Source organism: Adiantum capillus-veneris, chromosome 13 (genome assembly GCF_014529385.1).
Source record: "Adiantum capillus-veneris isolate H3 chromosome 13, ASM1452938v2, whole genome shotgun sequence".
Classification (NCBI taxonomy): domain Eukaryota; kingdom Viridiplantae; phylum Streptophyta; class Polypodiopsida; order Polypodiales; family Pteridaceae; genus Adiantum; species Adiantum capillus-veneris.
In genome coordinates, this window is record NC_140943.1 from 25,693,190 (window position 1) to 25,715,573 (window position 22,384).

Below are 22,384 nucleotides of genomic sequence, written 5' to 3' on the forward strand. Positions count from 1 at the left end.
ATCCACAACCAAGTAAGCGCAAATTTTAAGATGATTTACCAATGCGCCAAAGAATCCAAGCAATTGCCTCAGAGAATCGGTGAGCACCGTGCCACCTCGCAGACCCACATCACTCCCACGGGAGATCTAGTGGCCAGTCTACCACTGTGAGACCTCTCCCTATCTCATCTTGGTTCATACTTGCAAACCCTAAAAATGCAACGAAACATCAATCCTAATTTGATCACTTTTTGGCAGAGCGAACGTTGAAAAGGTTATGTAGGAACATGTGGAATTTCCTATTTGTCCTATGAAGAGGAACCCTCTTCCATAATGCTCTTCCCATTGTCGGCCATAGTGTAATCCCAAGTTCCTGTACTTTGTGTCTTCACCAAACAAGCCGAGGCTCACTTCTTGAGGAAAAAGTGATTCTGTCCTGGCGATGGAACCATGAAACTGGCCCGTAGGGCGGTAGACTTTGGCTTTCAACCAAAACTTTAGTCTAAAGCTCTGACACACAAAGAAACCTTGCAGAAGGAACTTGTAACAGGAATTAACACTTCAAAGCACACACAGCTCGGAAGCTAGAATGCTCCGAGCAAACGTCGATAACCTATAGGTCCCAAAAATTGGCGCCCCTTTCGGTATTTCTTTATTTCTTTACAGAGAAAAGTTACAAAACTAGAGTCCTCGGGATCTTCACCTCTATCCAATTAGATTACACATGTTCTGGTAAAATTTCGGTAAGATAACGGCCCCAGAACTCGCCCTGAACAAATCCCCCTACTGAAACTCACTTCCAAGGACTTAAACCCTCTGTTTTCAGTCCAAAAACAGCAATTACAGCTCGGCTTTTAGCCTGTTTTCAGCCCTAAACAGTCCCGAAACTGTCCTCTGACAATGGGGCATTGTTCCCAATGCTTGTGACGCTGCAAAAGAGTCCAAAAACAGCGCATAACCAACGCTGAAAATGCACCTGTAACGTGAGGTTATCACCCTCACCGGTGCCTGCTTTTGGAGTAGCAATTAGCTACTCCTGTTTTTGCTCAAAGAGGCTCTTGCCTCGGCACAAAAGCATAAGACCACACAACTGTACATAGGTCAAATTAAGAGCCCTCTTGTGGGGCATCACGTTACTGCACGTAGGGGAGAGAGAGAGAGCAGTGTAGAGTGTGCAGGACATCACTTCTTGCACTACATTGTACATGAGAGGGAAAGCTTGCACACAATAGCTCTTAACCTGTGAGACAGGTTCTCAATGAAGCATCCCCCCCCAGCATAAATCGAGCGCCTACAAAGGATCACATAACCGCGATCCTTTGGAATTGAACCAGGGAAAGCACTTATGCATCACATCTCGCCGCCACTGATAGCGCGCATGCACATTTTCAAAAAGGCAAACTTTACAAAAAGAGCCAAATTTTCAAATTAAAGGAAGTATCTCTTGCAAAAAGATGAAGGCTCTTAAGCAATACACACGTAAGATGAGACAATAAAGCTCCAAAAAACCATCCTAGGAAATTGCCTACAGGACGCAACACGTTTTTAAGCCAAAAAAGTGGATGAAAAAGATCATAGGGACAAAAGTAAACCATCAGATTTCGCAAGCTGTCCATATCTTTCAATTCAGAGCAGATATCCCATAAAGTCTGGTAACCAGCGTGCCGTCTTGCGAGGGAAACCAATGGAGAGTACAGTCCTCTTAAAGCACTGAGCCTCTTCTGCTCGCCGTTCTCGTCATGAACATCCTGTAAATCGTGTGAAAGTAGCTTAAGTAGTTGAAGCATTTGAATATTTCTCCTGATACACAAAGTGCACCTACATTAGTTGCAATCTCAAGAAGCGCCCTTGCATGATGATGCATGGCCGTAAGAAGCAAATCCCTTCTGCTCCAGTACTCCATCTGCAACCCTCTATACTCTTCTTCACGCTCAACCATTGCAGTGATGGCACCAGCATATGCTTCTAGCAGCACATCAGCAAGTTCCTCTAAATGAGACATCAATGTCGCTACCAAAGATGGTAATAAAACAGAAGCTTCCTCCTTCAATTCCAAAATTAGAGTGGCAAGCTTCCACAATCCCAGTCTAACAACAGGTTTGCAATACCACGGTGTCAAACCTTCTGGTGAAGGATACCAGGTATGTTGTGAGTCCCTGTATCGAATGGCTGTTTGGAGGGCTTTACTGCACGCGTATGAAATTTCACAAGTCTTGTCTACCTGCACTTGGGTGGTTTGTTCTTTGTTGATAATCATATCACTATGCAGATGAATGCATGAAAACAAATCCTCTAAGTCAGACACCCGGCTGTAGAATATTTCTGCCTTGTCCCTGTCCAGCAGCATTACATTGTTCCTACGTGCTTTTTCTCCTGCAAGCAACCCTAGCTCCCACACTGCTCCGCCAAGTTCAGCCACCTGTGTTTTAGAGGACCTTACAGAGTCGGGTGAGCCTTGTAGACGTGCTTGGGCAGAAGAATTGTGCAGCTCTCGAAGCCAAATGACAGCTGACAGCTTCTCACCATGTTCCATAATCAAATGCAATATAGTTCCTGCATTACAGTTCAGAACCTTGTGCAACATCAATGGAGCAGCAAGAAACACTCCAATACAAAGAAAAGGACACTCTCATGTCACCTTTAATTTGAGAAAATTAGCTGCCCAAGAACACAAAGATAAATTGGCACAGCTACTGAGCAGCAATTCAAAAACGTACTTTGCCTATGATGAAGCTCCTCATGACACTTCGAAGCCGATAAGAAATGTAATAACTGTTGATGCTTGCGCTGCTTCTCTGCGAGTTGCGAAGATACTGCAGCTAGTACAGCTGTATTTGCAACCATAGTCGATGTCCAGTGTTTAGGGAGAGCATCTACTATAGCTTTACTGGCAAGAACAAAGACATTTGTGGCACCTTCTTTCTCGAAGGCCCCAGCCTGCTGTAATTTCTCAAGTACACCATCGGTCTGACCTGTTCTTAGATACTCAGTGAATAGATGCCCAACTAAAGCCTCTGCTTCTACATCCTGTAGACTTTGCTCTTGATATTCTGGATTTTCTTTCCTCAGTCCAGGTTCATCCCTTCCTAGGCTTGTCTTCCGACTGGTATCCAAAGCTGTACGCCATCGATCTTCTTTGCCAGGACCCTCATTCTGACTACCTTTACGAGAAAGACTCCGCTCTGGAGGTTCTACACCACAAAGCAATACTGCTTTGCCTGGAATTGCCCATACCCCTGCCCTTTCTGTAAGAACTAGCCATGAGCCTTCCTCATTCTCCTCTGAAGATGCGAGGACACAAGCATCAATCACCTTCCCAGCATCCCAAGCAAGATCAAATTGATACAACTTTATAGCACCTCCTTGACCGTGTGCTACTGTAGCTGTTCCATCACTAGCTAATATCATGACTGAACCTTCAGGTTTCCCCCCCACCCGAAGGTGCAAGGATAGTAGAAAATTCTCTTCTTCAATTCTAGCTTTGGGTAAAATAATCTGAACACCACCCTCCCTTTGCACAGAATTTGAGAGACAAGAGTAGCTGACTGTAAAATACTGTGTATAGCTTGAGCCATTTACTCTATCCCTGGAGAACGATGCAAGCAACAACTTGAGTCTTCTGTGTGCTGTGTCCTCCTGAAAATCTAGTAGCCAAACCTTCTTCTGGCCTACCAGCACTCTTCCACTGTCCAGATCCGCCAGCACATCGAATGTCCAAAGTAAATGAATTTGATACCCAGTAGCAAGCTCAACATCCCAACACTCAATCCCATTAGCAGTCAATAGCAGCAATTGCCTCAAACCTTCTTTTGAGGCACCTTCCTCAGAACGCCATGCAACTGACCGTGCAGCAGCACTGTTAATAATATAAAAAGACTCGCCCAATTCGCCTCGACTAGGTCCATCATCGACCTCTCTGCATACCTTTTTCTGGGCTATGCCATGCCTGGTACAATCAAAACGCCACAGCTCCCCTGTTGATTGGCAAGCAATGGCAACACAACCTTGTATGTCTGTTTTCATGTATGAACAAGCTACCATCGAGCTAACATGTTTAGCTTTATCCCCTCTTCGTCCTGATAGTGTGGTCAAGTCCATAGTGTCTTCAGTGCTTAAACCCAACACGGGTATACTTCCTGCTTCAGAAAAGATATCGGTCCAGTATACAACTGCTAAAGATTTACGATTGCACATAACCACAGATGCATTGATGTAATTCTCATGGAACTTGATGCTACTTTTTTTATTCTCATTCTGCAGTCCAACAATGCAGACTGCCCAACTATTTCCATGTTTGGGATCAATCCTATCGCCGGAAGCAGTGCAAAGTTCATGAGGTATGGGGAAAATCCTGAAACTTTCAGACGATTGATGTGAAACGTGTCTCCAAACAAACAGGTGGGTGCCTTGAATCATCCACGATAACCCAGTGATTTGATCCATTCCACCACAGACTTGAGAATGGTCTACTGCAAAGGAATAATAAAATGGCTAAATATAAAGTATGAAAAAGCTTACAACATTAAAGATAACATCCACAGAATACCTACCTGTGTTTCCATCAGGCCCTTCCTGCAATAGCACAGTTCGAAGCTGCTGTGGTAAATCACTCACAAACACAGGCTGACTGCTATCTGCTTTAGACTTTTCGAGACTTCTAATCGCAGGAGAAGACCTACATTTCCTCCCATTCAACAAAAATAATGGTTGTAAGACATTTGAAAGCAGTCTTCTTTGGTATAAAAGTCTTGACAAGACCCAATAAAAAACAAACAAACAAACAAACAGCCAAAATGGGTGAATGGCATGACTTTGGAATCAGTTCTTACATCTTAAAAGGCAAAAATGATTACATCTGATCATAAAGGGTATAGCCATCCTAACTAATCCCTAGCTAGAACAGAAAACAATAAGCTCCTGAATGGCTTTGATGTATGCTACTCTGTGAAGCTAAATGTACTGCTGGCATGTTGTAGTACTAGTCTCTGCTCAGCCCAATATCTCCATCAGCAAGTGTCTCGAGAGGAAGAGACCACAAGCCATCATGCATTGGTCCTCCATGTCAGCGAAGGCATTACAAGATGCAGTGATGACGTGGACTGGCCCCCGATCCAGTGGACACCTTGACTACAATTTGGCTCAACTCCAGTAGGATCCTCTACCACATGACAAAAGCTTCACTGCCATATACACACATAGCGATGGTCGGAAAGACAGATCACAGAGATAGGACAAGGCAATAAAGAAAGATAAGGAGCGAAAGACACACACACACAGAAATGAAATGAAATGAAATGTTATATTAACCTCTTCAAAAGGCCAAAATGACCTATGAGACCAATCTGTCACAAAATAGTGAATCTGATACCATGTCTGGGTACAAAAAGACTAGAACAAAAATACTACCACTACTACTAGAATCCATCCTCATCCATCTGCACTCTAGATGTTGAGAGAGTATGGCTCGAATCCTTTGCTGTAGTCTCCGTCATTGCTGTGTAGCCCCTCTCCTCAATCATGGCCGTCTGGATCTCCATAGCTCGAGTGCTCGGTCGATGAGAGTGCCGGTAGTGACGAATGAGTGTGGGCCGAGCTCTGCAGTGATGGCTGCTCCTCTGGCTGTCCCATATCTAGTGAAAAGAAATCTGTAATCTGTCTCTGGGACTGTCTCTCTCTAGCCCATTGTCTCCTACTCTATTTGGTATGTATGTTGATGAGGTGTCTGATTACATTGACAGAGAGGGTGATAGAGGTGCCCAGCTGGCAGGGACGTGGATCCCATTGTTGTTATATGCTGATGATATTGTCTTGATCTCTGACTCACCAGAGGGTATGCAGCAACAGTTGGATGCATTACACAGTTTTGCAGAGGATAGTGGATTGTCTGTAAACCTTGGTAAAACCAAGGTCATGGTGTTTAACACCACACCGCAGTGGATCAGGAGATCGGCACCGACCTTCACGTATGGTCAAGAGATTGTGGGGTATACAGATGCATACACTTACCTTGGGATAGTCTTCACTGGGCCGAGGTTTTCTTTGGGGAGAGCAGCAAAGACTAGACTGACCAGAGCTTATGCGGCCTTGGGAGGCTTGGAGAGGATGTGTTCGCAGGTTCAGTTCCAGGAACCTCGGACAAAGTTATGGCTCTTTGATACTTTAGTAGCCTCAGCTATGATGTATGGGGTACAGGTATGGGGACCTTCTGTAGGCCAGGATGGTTGGAGACGTATGGAGAGGCCCTTGGTATCTATGATCTCCCGATTGATTAGAGCCAAGGCCTCCGTACCTCACGCGATCATTCGAGCAGAGCTAGCTGCCCCCCCCATGGAGATTGAGGCGCTTACCAGATCAGTGTCCTTTGTGCACAGCCTATGGGATACTACTAGAGACAGATATGCTAGATTGGCCCTTGAGTCTTCCAGACAGTTAGCTCTACAGGGGGACACTTCATGCTGGTATGCACAGATGACTTCATGGTTTCAGACGCATGGCTTCACACCATGGACAGGTTGCCCCCTTTCCAGTATTCTCTTCAGGCACCCTCGCTGTCTCTTACACGGGTGGAGATCACTAGACTCATTCGTCAGGACCTGATCCAGCTCGACACCAGGAGGACATGGATAGAGCCGCCTCAGGAGTTGAGCACGAAGATGGCTTTCTATAGAGAGCATCTTCTCCACCTCACAGGAGATGCGTTTGTGATTCGACCCAGCTACATGGACACACATATGTCTCATGGTTTGCGTTGTGCCATTGGTCAGATACGCACATCCTCACATCAGCTCGAGATTGAGACTGGTAGATTCAGAGGGATACCAGCAGACAGCAGGATATGCCGATTATGCCAGAGAGAGCCAGAGACAGAGTTGCACTACATATGTCATTGCACAGTGTTCTATGAGATACGGGGGCGTTTCCACTGCTTATTCAGAGAGGGTTTTGGTCCTCTATCTAGGGTCATGAGTTATGAGGATCAGAGATGTCTTGGACTATATCTACTTGAGTTACACAGGTATAGAGACACTTTACTGGGGAGAGCTAGAGAGAGGCAGTCCCAGAGACACATTACAGATTTCTTTTCACTAGATATGGGACAGCCAGAGGAGCAGCCACCACTGCAGAGCTCGTCCCACACTCATTCGACCACTACTGGCACTCTCATCGACCGAGCATTGGAGCTACAGAGATACAGACGACCGCGACTGAGGAGAGGAGCTACACAGCATCGACGGAGACTACAACAGAAGATTCGAGCCATACTCTCTCGACATCCAGAGTGCAGATGAGGATGGATCCTCACCATTTCTTCCATCTTTGTTTCACACACTGTTACATCCAGTTTACCGGGTACCTATTGTATCAGCTGCTACACCCACGTAGTTTTAGATTGTAGTAGTAGTAGTAGTATTTTGTTCCACTTCTAGTTCTTTTGTACCCAGACATGGTATTAGATTCACTATTTTGTAACTGATTGGTCTCATAGGTCATTTTGGCCTTTTGAAGACGTTAATATAACATTTCATTTCATTTCTAGCTCTCCCCAATGAAGTGTCTCTATATCTATGTAACTCAAGTAGATATAGCCCAAGACATCTCTGATCCTCATAACTCATGACCCTAGAGAAAGGACCGAAACCCTCTCTGAGTAAGCAGTGGAAACGGCCCCGAATCTCATAGTACACTGTGCAATGACATATGTAATGTAGCTCTGTCTCTGGCTCTAGCTAGCATAAGCGGCATATCCTGCTGTCTGCTGGTATCCCTCTGAATCTACCAGTCTCAATCTTCAGTTGATGTGAGGATGAGCATCTCTGACCAATGGCACACCACAAACCATGAGACATATGTGTATCCATGTAGCTAGGTCGAATCACAAACCCATCTCTTGTGAGGTGGAGAAGATGCTCTCTATAGAAATCCATCTTCGTCCCCAACTCCTGTGGCGGCTCTCTCTATGTCCTCTTGGTATCCAATTGGATCAGGTCCTGACGAATGAGTCTAGTAATCTCCACCCATGTAAGAGACATCGAGGGTGTCTGAAGAGAGTACTGGAAAGGGGGCAGCCTGTCCATGGTGAAGCCATGCATCTGAAAACAATGATGTCATCTGTGCATACCAGCATGAAGTGTCCCCTTGAAGAGCTAATTGTTTGGAAGACTCAAGGGTCAGTCTAGCATATCTGTTTCTAGTAGTATCCCACAAGCTGTGCACAAAGGAGACTGACTGGTAAGCGCCTCAATCTCCATAGAAGGGGCAACTAGCTCTGCTCGAATAATAGCATGGGGTATGGAGGCCTTGGCTCTCATCAGTCGAGAGGTTATAGATACCAAGGGCCTCTCCATATGTCTCCGACCATCCTGGCCTACAGAAGGTCTCCATATCTGCACCCCATACAACATAGCTGAGGCTACTAAAGTATCAAAGAGCCATAACTTTGTTCGAGGTTCCTGGAACTGAACCTGCGAACACATCCTCTCCAAGCCTCCCAAGGCCACATAAGCTCTAGTCAGTCTAGTCTCTGCTGCTCTCCCCAAAGAAAACCTCGGCCCAATGAAGACAACCCCAAGGTAAGTGTATGCATCTTTATACTCTACAATCTCCTGACCATATGTGTAAGTCGTTGCTGATCTCCTGATCCACTGTGGTGTGGTGTTAAACACCATAACCTTAGTTTTACCAAGGTTTACAGACAATCCACTATCCTCTGCAAAATTGTGTAATGCATCCAACTATCGCTGCATACCCTCTGGTGAGTCAGAGACCAACATGGCACGATTGAACAACAGTGCAAGAACCTCTACCAACATATCTCTAGCATGTATAAAGTGCTCTGCTACTAGATGTCACAAACTGGTGACGTGGCAACCCTACAAGTGGTCCCAACTTATGGCCTAGTGACGAGGGGACCTTGGGGACAAGAAAATAATGCAAAGCGGTTGCTGACGTGGCTGGCGTACGGATTTTCGCAAATCACGCTGACTGTACGAGTCTACGCAAATCGCGTTGATAGTCGTACGGACTGGCCGAAAATTACGCTGACAGCTTTTTGCAGTTTTGGACGCCTGGTTGCTTTTGGAGTTCGAAGCTTTTGGGGGCTTTGCTTTTAGCAACCCTATGTAACCTTTATAAGTGGCCTTTGGGGCTCACTTCTCAGAGCATCTGGACACAGAGTCTGAGAGTGAGACCCGCGTGCCCTCTTTGTACTTTTAACACAGATTAATATAAAAAGAAATACCGAAAGGGGCGCTAGTCTTTGGGGCCAATACCTCTCGGCACCAAACTACGCCGGGCCGTGTGGTCTTTGTGAACTGTTTTGAAGTGAATCTCTGTTGTGTCGTAGTAGAATCTTGACTCTGGGTGTCCAAGTTTGTTACAATGGTATCAGAGCACGGCCAATTTCTCTTCTACCGGGAAATTCCAATCCTTTTCTCGCGACACTTATGGATTCCAACAGGAATCGGTCAATTTCTTTTGCATCAGCTAATGCGGGAGGAGATCATGAAGAAGATTCTAATGATCAAACACAGGAAGAGTACGGGACACCTCAGCCTACTTAATACGAACTTAAAGAGATGGAACGTCGACAGCATGTTGACGAGTGCACAAAGCAGATGATTAAAATTGTGAAGGATCCGCAATTTGCAAAAATTGTCTCAGCAATCCATCGCAAAAGTGCACACCCGGTGGTGGCAAAAAGCCACAGAACCGCCGGTCAAACCGGCAATTAAGAAACCTCCTTCTCCGAGGATGTTTACAGAGCAAGAATTACAAGATTCAAACACAAATTAGTCAGCTTTTGGACGCAAACAACAAATCCAAAAAGCAAGAGAAAAAGCACAAGAAAGGGACTGACTTCCCGGTTATTTGGGTCATCAATATTCTTTTGCATCGGCAAGAAAGCAGAAGAAGCCTGTACGATTTGAAGGACTACCCAGTTCTTCTTCTTCTTTTGACAATCCTTCTAGCTCTTCTGACTTGAGCGAGGAAAACAAAAAAGGCAAAAAGCAAAGCAAAAAGCAAAGCTTCGGAAAGGGAAAGAAAAAGGCAAAGAAGCCCAGATTTCGCCCAGTTTCTGACAGTTCTACAGAGGAGTCATCCTCAGACAGTTTGGACTCCGACGATCACATGTTTTATGCGAAGAAAAAGCATTTTTACAGAGCCAACCTGTTAGGTGCAGCGGAATGATTGTCTGCGCTTTGCTCAAGATGAGTACTCCGAACTGTGCTCAAGGTTCCTTTTAGTTCTTATGGAAGGGAGAGCCTTCCGTTCTTAATGGAAAGTGCTATGATCACAAACAAAGTGAATGGACACTGTGCGTGCAAGTGAATGAGACTGAGAGATAGAGAGAGAAGAGAGATACGACACCAGAGACGTTGTAAAACCCTCCTCCGAAGGCCCCACTCTCGTCGGCAAGAGTGGTCTACTTTTGATTGCACAAAGTGGTACAATGACGATGGAATGGACTGTTGCAACCGGGGACTATGCCGATGACGACAACGGGGATGACAACGACGACTTTAGGGCTGAAATCTGTGGTCTTCTATCTGCTGAATTTCGTGACTGTTTCGGTGGCTAAAAATGACTGTTTTGGCTTCGTTTTCGAGGGCTGAAAATCGGGGTCTTCTGCCATGCTTCAAGGGTTAAATCTACTACTGTGTCTACTGCTGAAAACGCTGTTGTTCTGCTGCATCAAGGTTGAAAACCAAAAACGCTGGGCAGCCTGCTGTCGCTAGCAAAAACGCTAGGCTGTTCGGGGTCTGCTGCTGGCGATCATGGCTGAAAACGCAAGGCTTGGGGGACTGTTGGCGATGATCCAAGCTGAAAACGCTGAGGCTCATGTGTTGCGAGGATGGGGACCAAAAACGCTAGGGCTGAAAATCTGTGTTTCTGTCGCCGTGGCTCTGCAAATGCAAATCGTTGGCTGATCTGGTCGAAAAACACTAGGTTGTTGCAGTTGGAGCAAAAACACTAGGTCACTTGGGGGGTTCTCCTGGGGTTTTGCTGAGAAGGTGCCTGTTGAGCATGTGCTCCTGCTGCCTCTTCTGCCATTTAGTGCTAACTTGGGTTTGCTTATATATTTACTTACCCAAATTGCCCTACCTACTTTTGTTGGAAAGTCACTTAAAAATAATAAGTGAAAAATGTCAAAAATAGGAAAAATAGGCTAAATACACTGGAAAATTCCCCTGACTGAATCTAATGGATTCTCATGGGAATACTGATGATCATGCTGTGTGCAACCAGAGGATATGCATCTATACCAAGTGACTGGGCATGCACGGTCTACTAATAGACTCACAAAAAGTGCCAGATCACTTCTAATCTAGACTGACTGCACTGACTCGAATGAAACACTCGAACAATGCGTGCGTATCAATCATGCCAACACATAATACTTCCTGTGAGGGTTCTTTGGACCTAGACTCGAGAGCCAAGATCGGTTCTTCCTGAATGATCGAATCGTCCTGTGGGGGTTCTTTGGACATCTACTCGAAAGCCAAGATCGGTTCTTCGTGATTGATTCGAATCTACTACGAGGTTAGCTCGCTAGAAAAAGCATCCACTAACACATCATCCTTGTGAACAATCACATCATCTTCATGCAACTCATCATGCTTGTGAGAAATCACACCTTAATCATGCAAATCATCATGCTTGTGAGAAATCACATCTTGATCATGCAAATCATCATGCTTGTCATTGTCATCCAAATCATCATGCAAATCCTGTGTGTCATGCTTTGGAGAAGAAGAGACTGAGAAAGTCTCCTTTTCCTGAATCCTTTCAATCTTGTCCTACATATTAGCAATGAGAGATGGAGAATGAGCAATGTCCTCTCCATGAATGACAATAGGAGAATCATTGTCGGCATTGAGAGTTATAGTGTTAGCCGCAAATTTCATGAGAGCGTCATTATCACGAAACCATCGAATGCCCAAAATCATAACACATCCTGAGAGAGGAGAAACAACAAATCTTCTAGTGAAGGCAGTTTGTTGAATTGCAAACAACACATCGAGGCACTCCTCCGTGACGAGAGCGTCCATATCGGGGCGAAAGTCAACAAATCTTCTAGTGAAGGCAGTTTGTTGAATTGCAAACAACACATCAAGGCACTCCTCCGTGATGAGAGCCTCCATACCGGGGCGAAAGCCAGAGACCTCGATAGGAGATCTCATACTAACTTCAAGGCAGGCTCTCTCAACAAGAGAGGAACTGATCACATCATGCATACTACCTAGGTCAAACAATATGACAAAACGGTGCCCCGACGTACGACCATAACATTTAATGAGAGAATCATCAATGGGAGGGTCTTGAGAAACTTGGAACACACTCGTGTTATCATTAATTGCATTGACAGAGGAAGTGGGTTCTGTGGGTTCTGTGGATTCTTTAGATTCATTCGATTCAAGCTTAGGACATGTTCTTTTTATGTGACCCTTAATGTGACAATGAAAACAACGACCTTCCTTAGAATAAGTGCTTTGCTCTTCCGACGTGATGTATCCTCCTACAATTCCTTGAGCTACCTTTTCATATGGAGTAAGCTTAGGTTTAACAATTGTGTTAGCCTTACCCTTAGATTCATTGGAAGAATTCTTTTCTGAGAGACTGTTGGAAGATTGGTTAGAAGAGTTACCATTCTTACCGTTCTGAGGGTTCTGAGAAGTCTGCGAGGTACTTGTGGAAGTCTTGTTCTCCTTCGGCTTTCCCTTGTTGTGCTTCATCTCCTGTGCAAGAGCAATCGCTACCGCCTTATTGAGATCGATTGGATCAAGAACCTCGACATCGTACTTGATATACTCGTCCAATCCAAAGAGAGAAGCCTCTTTGCGCTCATCATCCGATTTGCGTAATTGGGTGCCTAGCTGCAAAACACAATTAGAAAAAGACATAATCGGCATACCATTTTGCTTAAGAGAGCGCCAATCGTCCTTCAATCGTGCGAGGTATTGAGGTGGCATAAACCGCGCCTTGAGCTTGTCTTGGAAATCAGCCCAATTGAAGGAAAGGGGCGTGAATCCGTCGGCTTCCTCTAGGTGCACGGCTAGCTGTACCTCTTGCCATGCGTGGTACCAATTGATTGCATCACCGGCAAGGTACATAGCTGTCGTCAAAACTTTGCTATTTCCTGTCTTCTTAGTTGTCGCAAAATAAGCATTAAATTGATGCAACCAAGAATGAATAACCGTAGCATCCATCTTACCGTCATACTTACTGAAAGTCAACTTCTCTGTGATTGGATGGTTGGAATCCGCGTCCTGGCTTGCACCACTTGAAGAACTCCCACGATCTTTGGGTGGTTCGGTTTTCGAGGCTAGTGCTTGTCGAAGCAATTCTTGAGTGCGTAGATCTCTTTGAGCTTCACGCTTGGTCTCCAAAGCCAATCTTTGAGCTGCCTCATCCTCCTTTCTTTGTTGTTTTCGTTCTTTGCGTGCGTAGCGCTCACGTGCTAAAGCAAGGCGATTGTCTTCTTGTTGTCCGGCAAGTCTTGCGTTTCTTTCATCGCGCTCACGGTCCTGAGCAAGGCGATTTGCTTCTTGTCTATCCATCATGGCCATCATCTGCTGACCATTGCCTCGATAGGGTTTGGTACACTTGGTGGCGTAGATGGCGAAGAGGGAGGGTTGAAAAAATCTCATGGTGGGGAAAAGTCTTCGTCGCCTCTCTCATGCTCATCACCTGTATGCGAAGTATCCATTCCGCTTCGGGTGACGACCATGCACTATGATCTTTGGTCCTTAAGTTCACGAGGAACTTGGGTTCTTGAGGGTCTTGTGTTCTTGGGTTCTTAAGGGTCTTGAGGTTCTTGAGGTTCTTGAGATTTTCTTTCGCTTGCAATCGCGTTTGAGAAGGATCTTCTCTTCACCCAAGTTCTACTCCTTTCTACGGGCGCACCCCTTGGCGGCCTTGCCCTCACACCAAGGTTGCTTTTTCCCACCTCACATCAATTGGCCGGCCGCTAAGTGCACAGTCCGCTCTCAATGAGTGAAAAGAGACACAAGGGGAGGCTGGATAAGCCCTTCTTTCTTGAGATTCTTGTCACTCTTCAATAAAACACGATTAGGAATCGAGACGCCCAAGCGAACTTGGGTTCGCGACCTCAACAAGCAAAAAAATTCTTGTGGTTCTTTCCTTGAGTGATATAGAACACTGCCAAAGCTTTGATACCGATGTAAGGTGCAACGGAATGATTGTTTGCGCTTTGCTCAAGATGAGTGCTCCGAACTGTGCTCAAGGTTCCTTTTAGTTCTTATGGAAGGGAGAGCCTTCCGTTCTTAATGGAAAGTGCTATAATCGCAAACAAAGTGAATGGACACTATGCGTGCAAGTGAATGAGATTGAGAGATAGAGAGAGAAGAGAGATACGACACTAGAGACGTTGTAAAACCCTCCTCCGAAGGCCCCACTCTCGTCGGCAAGAGTGGTCTACTTTTGATTGCACAAAGTGGTACAATGACGATGCAATGGACTGTTGCAACCGGGGACTATGCCGATGACGACGACGGGGATGACGACGACGACTTTAGGGCTGAAATCTATGGTCTTCTATCTGCTGAATTTCGGGACTGTTTCGGTGGCTGAAAATGGCTGTTTCGGCTGCGTTTTCGAGAGCTGAAAATGGGGGTCTTCTGCAATGCTTCAAGGGTTAAATCTGCTACTGTCTCTACTGCTGAAAACGCTGTTGTTCTGCTGCATGAAGGCTGAAAACCAAAAACGCTGGGCAGCCTGCTGTCGCTAACAAAAACGCTAGGCTGTTCGGGGTCTGCTGCTGGCGATCATGGCTGAAAACGCCAGGCTTGGGGGACTGTTGGCGATGATCCAAGCTGAAAACGCTGAGGCTGATGTGTTGCGAGCATGGGGACCAAAAACGCTAGGGCTGAAAATCTGTATTTCTGTCGCCGTGGCTCTGCAAATGCAAATCGTTGGCTGATTTGGCTGTTGCAGTTGGAGCAAAAACTCTAGGTCACTTGGGGGGTTCTGCTGGGGTTCTGCTGAGAAGGTGCATGTTGAGCATGTGCTCCTGCTGCCTCTTCTGCCATTTAGTGCTAACTTGGGTTTGCTTATATATTTACTTACCCAAATTGCCCTACCTACTTTTGTTGGAAAGTCACTTAAAAATAATAAGTGAAAAATGTCAAAAATAGGAAAAATAGGCTAAATGCACTGGAAAATTCCCCTGACTGAATCTAATGAATTCTGATGGGAATACTGATGATCATGCTGTGTGCAACTAGAGGATATGCATCTATACCAAGTGACTGGGCATGCACGGTCTACAAATAGACTCACAAAAAGTGTCAGATCACTTCTAATCTAGACTGACTGGACTGATTGAACCCTGTTATGTTGTAGCTTGTCCACGGACACATAGGGTTGGATGTGTCACATGACACAACCAATATGACTTTCTCGAAGATAAAAGCAAAAAAGTAAAAGAATTGAGAGTCGATTAAGTTTGAATCCTTTTCTCGGTTTCGAGATGCTCGGAGGGCCTTGGCCTTCATTCAAAAGTTTGACATAGCTTTCTTTGGAGGGCATTACTCAGAGCACTCCAAGATTAGGAGGGCTACATCTTTCTTCAAGGGAAATGCTCGAACATGGTGATCCACTCTTCTTCTGAGAAAGGAAGGTCTAGTTAAATGGTTGAAATTCAAAAGGCTCTTTATTTCTTCTTAGCTGACTCGGGAGTACGAACAAGATATATGAACTGCTTGAAATCATCTTCGGATGACCAAGGCAGATTCTTTGGACGCTTATTGCGAGAAATTTTGAAACTCTTTTCTACCAACCTCTTCATTTAAGAAGGTCTCGTTTAAGAAACATATTGAGCGGTTTTGCTGCGGACTACCTACAGAGATCCGAGACTACTGCCTGGAATAAAAGTCTAATTCTATTCAAGAATTGATGGGTCATGCAAATTAGGGTTTTGGAATACATTCGGGAAATTTGACCTACCCCACTGATGAGATCTTGACTCAGAGAACCCAACAGACCTCTCACAATGAAAGTAGAAAGAAAAAGAGTTTCCAAGAAAAGAAAGACAAGGATACACGACCCCGGCTCACTCTTCGAGAGAGGGCTAGGTACATCAAAAAAGGGATGTGATTTGGATGCGGGGAACATGGGCATGTCTCCGCGAAGTGCCCCAAAAAAGGCGCGACAAGAACAACATGAAGACAGGCCAGAGAGTTCGAGAGCAGCTGAGGCATGTGGCAAAAAAGGCAAGATGAAAGCAGGACTGGCTCCATATCGCATGGGTACTGACCCAAGCACAATTGATGAAAGTACAGAACTTTGCTGAGCTTGGGGCAAAGTGAAAGATTAAGAAGCCCTGATTTTCTTCGACAGAGGAGCCAAGGCCAACTTCATTTCACCCGAATTGGGGACGTGGCTCGAGATTACACCTGATTGGATGGTACCACCAACAGAGGCAGTTCTAGCGGCACCTGGACCGGACATAGCTGTTACACATGTCATTGGCAAACTTTGGTTGCATTGTCAGGGGCATTTGGGACACGAAGACTTTTACATAATGCCCTTGGAAGGTTGTGACGTCCTCCTCGGAGTCCCTTGGTACCATAAGAACAACGCCGTGGTCAAATATCGGGCAAAGAAAGCGACTTTGACGAATGAAAAGGGCCGAAAAATTGTATTGATGTAAAACTGAGGGGCGAGTCTGTCCCTATTCGGCTTCCGCCATTTCCAAATTAATGAAATCCAGTCTCTTTGTTTGCTCGATCTACTTGAAAGAGTTAAATGATGAACACAAAACGAACATGTCTGAACTTGATAGAGAACGCCAAGATTTTCTCCACACTCATGCCGATTGCTTCTCTGAGGGCCTGCCAGGCGAGTTGCCCCCATCTCGACCTGAGGATCATACCATTGATCTGAATCCTGATACCTGGAAGCACACGATCGAACCTGCCACCTTACCGTGTTAGCCTAGCCCAGAATGAAGAGATTATGAACCAAATGAAAGACCTTCTGGAAAAAGGGTCTTAATCAACCGAGTGCTTCACCCTACTGCTCTTCGGTGTTGTTGGTTTTAAAGAAAGACGGATCTTAGAGAATGTGCATTGAATATAGAGCTCTCAATAAAATCACCATCAACAACAGACTTCCAATTCCGAGGATCGATGATATTCTTGACCGACTACAGGGATCCTCTTGTTTCAGCAGGATGAAAAGCTGTCACGTGACACATCCAACCCGATGTGTCCATGGACAAGCTACAGCATGATCAAGGTTCAATCAATCTAGTCAGTCTAGATTTAGAAGTGATCTGGCACTTTTGTGAGTCTATTCGTAGACCGTGCATGTCCAATCACTTAGTGTAGATGCATATCCTCTGGTTGCACACAGCATGATCATAAATATTCCCATCAGAATCCATCAAATTCCATCAGGGGAATTTTCCAATGCATTTAGCCTATTTTACCTATTTTTGGCATTTTTCACTTATTAATTTAAGTGACTTTCCAACAAAAGTAGGTAGGGCAATTTGGGTAAGAAAATATATAAGCAAACTAGAGCTAGCACTATTTGGCAGAAGAGGCAACAGGAGCCAAGCTCAACAGGCATCTTCTCAACAGGACCTTGGTGAACTTCCTCCAAGCAAGAACCCCATCATCAGCGTTTTCTTTCCACAAGAAGCCAGCGCCATCCACAAGCATCCCCAGCGTTTGCATCCAGCTTCATCGCCCAAGCAAGCATCAGAATTGGCGTTTTTGCCAGAGCTCCCTAGCGTTTTGAAAAACCAACAGACCTAGCGTTTTTGGAACATAACACCTTGGTGTTTTTGGTTCCATTCTCAGCCTTGCAGATCCGGCACATGCAGTGATTTGCAGCCCTAAAAGTCCATCAAGATCAGCCCTAAAAGGAGTAGCAGATTCAGCCCGGATAGACCATCGATTTTCAGCCTAAAGACACCTCAGTTTTCAGCCCTAAACCTGCAGTTTTTCAGCGACAAAGACCCACAGAAAACAGCCCCCAAATCAGCGTTTTTGGACTAGTCGCAGATTTCAGCCATAGCGTTTTTGGACAGCAGTAGGAAGATTGCAAATTTCAGCCATTAGGTCGACCTCGTCATCCCCGTCATCATCGTCGACATAGCCTAGACTTTCATCAGTCACATGCATTCAATTTGTACCAATTTGTGCAATCATAAGTAGACCACTCTCGCCGACCAGAGTGGGGCCTTCGGAGGAGGGTTTTACAACAGTCTCTGGTGTCGTATCTCTCTTCTATCTCTATCTCTCAGTCTCATACACTTGCACGCACAGTGTCCATTCACTTTGTTTGTGATCATAGCATTCTCTCATTAAGAACGGAAGGCTCTACCTTCAATAAGAACAAAAGGAACCTTGAGCACAGTTCGGAGCACTCATCTTGAGCAAAGCGCAAACATTCATTCCGCTGCACCTAACAAAAGCGGATATCATCATATCAGAATCGCACCGGGAGATGTCTACAAGACAGCCTTTTGGACGAGCTTCAATTTATATGAATTTCTGGTGATGCCTTTTGGCCTTACCAATGCTCCAGCGACTTTCAACCGAATGATGGATAGGATTTTCACAGAGTATAGATCATTTGTCGGTACTTTCTTTGATGACATTATAGTCTTCTCCAAGTATGAGGTAGAACATAGACACCATCTGCTTCAGGTTTTTCAGGCATTGCGAGATCACAAGTTAGTTATCAATGCAAAGAAGAGTGAATTTTTCTTGCCGGAGATACACTTTTGGGGACACATCGTCTCAGCAGCAGGAATACAGATAGACCTGGCCAAGATTGACACTATACGTGATTGGGCCGATTTGAAGAATGTTCATGAAGTTAGAAGCTTCTTGGGCTTATGTTCTTACTATCGGCGGTTCATTAGAAAGTTTGCAAAGGTAGCTTCCCCTTTGCACATTCTGACACAGAAAGAAGTCCCTTTCTCGTGGGGACCCCCAAAGGTGACTACCTTTCAAACATTGAAAGAGAAATTGACTACTGGACCAGTATTGATTTTGCCGGATTTGCAAAAGTCATTCGAAGTATATTGTGATGCTTGTGGTCGTAGTCTGGGAGCGGTCTTAATGCAAGAAGGCCATGTCATTGCCAATGAGAGCCGATTGTTTTCAAGGCCGGAATTGACAACAACTCAATGGCCACATCACCTACTTGGAGCCGATTTTATTGTCTTCACTAACCATCAGAGTTTACGCTACTTCTTGTCACAGAAGCAACTTTCGGAAAAGCAGATGCGGTGGGCTAACATCTTGTCACAGTTTCACTTCCAGATTGTCCATGTTCAGGGACAAAAGAACTTGGTGGTAGATGCTTTGTCCCGGAAGCCATAAGTCTTGGCTATTTCCGGGATTCATCATAGAAGCTTCAAGGACATGGTCGATCAGTACGCCACAGATCCAAATTTTTTTGATGTATTCACTCGAATACAGAATGGGGAGGTAGTTGCGGGATATTCCATACGAGATGGCTACTTGATGAAGAAAACGATGTTGTGCGTTACACAACCGTTGAGGAAAAAGGTTCTAATTGAATGCCATTGTCCACCTTTTACGGGTCATCGCGGCATTAACACCACCTTGAAAGGTGTGGAGCATTACTTCTTTTGGACGAGACTCAAGAAGGATGTGGACGACTTTGTACGCAGTTGCTTGGTATGCCAAAAGGTCAAGTTTGACAGGCATAAAGCACAGGGATTGTTACAGCCTTTACCCATCCCACCCGCCACTGGGAAAGTATTGCTATGGATTTCATTTTTGATATCCCGAAGACACAAAGTGGGCATGATGGCATTTGGATTGTCATCAACACATTTAGCAAGCAACCTCACTTCATTCCAGTGAAGAAAACAGTCAAGCTGGATCATTTAGCGAGACTGTTCATTTCACAGATTTTCAGATTGCATGGCATGCCTGAGACAATAGTCTCTGACAAAGATCCCCGATTCACGAGTTTGTTTTGGAAGGCTATCTGGGAGAACATTGGCACACGGTTGCAGTTCTCGTCATCTTTTCACCCATAGACAGATGGGCAATCTGAGATTGCAAATTCACTCGTACTGGATCTATTGAAGTCTTACATTTCTGATCAGAAGACTTAATGGGAAAATTTTTGCCCTTGGTGGAATTTGCCTACAATAACACGATCCACTCTTTGACGGGGAAGGCACCATTTGAGATTATTGAAGGTGCTACGAAGGTTCCACCCTTCCTTAGCACAAAAGATAAGATTTTGGGAGCTGACCAGTACACGAGGGACTTGGACACTGCTTTTACCAAGGTCCGGGAGGCTTTAGAGAAATCTCAGGAAAGACACAAGAAGGCAGCGAATCGACACCGTCGCAATTTGAAATTAAAGAAAGACGATTCGGTGCTCTTACGTTTTGAGAAGGCACGCCTAAGAAAGAAAAAGGGAAAGGAGCGGCTTTTTCAAAAGCTTGGCATGAGATACTATAGACCTTTTTAGATAAAAGAAAAGATAAATGATGTCTCCTTTAGACTAAAGCTGCCCGATACATGAAAGCTTCACAATGCTTTTCATGTGAATCTCTTGAAGCCTTTTAAAGGCGATGTGTCCGATGATGGGGAGCCAGATGAGCAACCCGAAGTAGAGGAAAGCGAGGAGATACTCGTTCCATTGGCACATGAAGATAGAAAGATTAAAGGTAAAGTGATTAGGAGGTTCCTTGTTAAATTCAAGAACTACCCTGCATTGGATGCGAAGTGGATGGAGGAGGAGGACCTAGCAAATACTCCTCGGATTTTGGAACTTTACCTTGAAGCATTCGGTTTAGCATAGTCTACTCCAATAGAACCTCGATTTCAGCATGGGTGAATCTAGTGCAGTGGGCTTGCACAAGAGGGGAGTCGCTCCGCTCCTTTGTCAACGGATTACCCCGATTTTTAATATAGAGCCACTGATGTCCCTTTGGGTTTCAGGGATACTGCTAGGCTGACAGTATTCTGCTGTATGACTTTATGAACTGGGATTCCCGAAAATGAAACTGATTGATTCGTACTTGACTTGTTTGAGTGCAAGAATTAAAAGACGAAATGACTGCAGCATTTTGGTCTCATAAATCTCTATAGACATGATTGCAATAAGGATTAGTTAATCAGGCATCTGTGAGGTCCCGATTGGATATAGATGCAATTACTAAATACATTACCGATTAATCATGGTTTGAGATTTGGAATGAATTTGAATGTGATTTGTCATGTGATGTCCTATGATGTCTGATGATGTGCCTGTCGATTTGTACAAGTGCTAGATGTGTCGTGTCTAGTGCGTTGGTACTAACAGTCATTGTCTACTAAGACAGTTTATGGCCTTTGTCCCGGCGTAGTTCTGTGCCCAGAGGTATTGGCCCCAAAGACTGGCGCCCCTTTCGGTATTTCTTTTTATATTAATCTATGTTCAAAGTACAAAGAGGGCCCGCGGGTCTCACTCTCAGACTCTGTGTGTCCAAATGCTCTGAGAAGTCAACCCCAAAGGCCACTTATAAAGGTTACATAGGGTTGCTGAGAGCAGAGCCCCCAAAAGCTTCAAACTCCAAAAGCAATAAGTTTCCAAAAGAAACTGGGCGTCCAAAATTGCAAAAAGTTGTTAGGGTAATTTCCGGCCAATTTGTATGACTATTAGCGCAATTTGCGGAGATCTGTACAATGAGCGTGAGTTGCGGATATCCGTACGCCTGCCACGTCAACAGCCGCTTTGCATTATTTTCTTGTGTCCCCGGGGGTCCCAACGTCACTTGGCCATAAGTTGGGACAACTTGTAGGGTTGCCACGTCACCAGTTTGTGACATACCTCCCTCTTGAAAGAATTGTAATGTCCTCTTTGTGAACTATTTTGAAGTGAATCTTTGTTGTGTCGCACTAGAATCTTGACTTGGGGTGTCCAAGTTTGTTCATCATGACTTGTAAATTAATCAAAGCGATCGAAAAAGAAACTCGCTGCTGCTCTCACCTCGCTCGCGTTCCTCCCTCGCCATCGCCAATCCTCCCCTGCCTTGCAACTCGCACTGCTTGCGCCTCCCCCCTATCCTTCGCCTGCACTGCCCCCCCACCCTCGCGCTGCCGCCCTCAATCCCTGCCTGCCAGCCCGCCATTGCCAACCCGCCCGTCACACAGCTAGCCCGTCGCCTGCACTACACTGCCAACTCCACAGCCAGCCCACCCGCTTGCACAACCAGCCCTTCACCTCCCGCTCCTGCCCACTGCCCACTTGCGCTCGCTCTTCCCTTTGCCCGGGTGCCCTTTTTTCCCGTTCCCCCCTGTTGCTCGTGCGTGTTTTTCCAATGGCAACGCCTCTCGACGATATCTGTCGCCTTCGTCCTTGCCCGTCTTAACAACAGCAGACACTTAAAGAGGATTCT

General features: G+C 45.3%; 1 protein-coding gene across 2 annotated transcripts in view; it reads right to left on the reverse strand.

Annotated features, from left to right (window-relative positions):
• The window catches only part of LOC147443721 (Nucleoporin, Nup133/Nup155-like protein), a 144,683-nt gene that overhangs the window by 96,435 nt on the left and 25,864 nt on the right, over positions 1–22,384 (reverse strand). Inside the window, exons 2-5 of one of the 2 annotated variants that reach the window (XM_086526529.1) lie at positions 4,530–4,654; positions 2,697–4,445; positions 1,802–2,532; positions 1,572–1,727 (exon numbers count right to left, since the gene is read on the reverse strand). In XM_086526529.1, the coding sequence (XP_086382655.1) occupies positions 1,572–1,727; positions 1,802–2,532; positions 2,697–4,445; positions 4,530–4,654 (2,761 nt within the window). Of the gene's footprint in view, positions 1–1,571; positions 1,728–1,801; positions 2,533–2,696; positions 4,449–4,529; positions 4,655–22,384 lie in introns of both variants that reach the window. The other variant, XM_086526528.1, reaches the window with a different exon arrangement.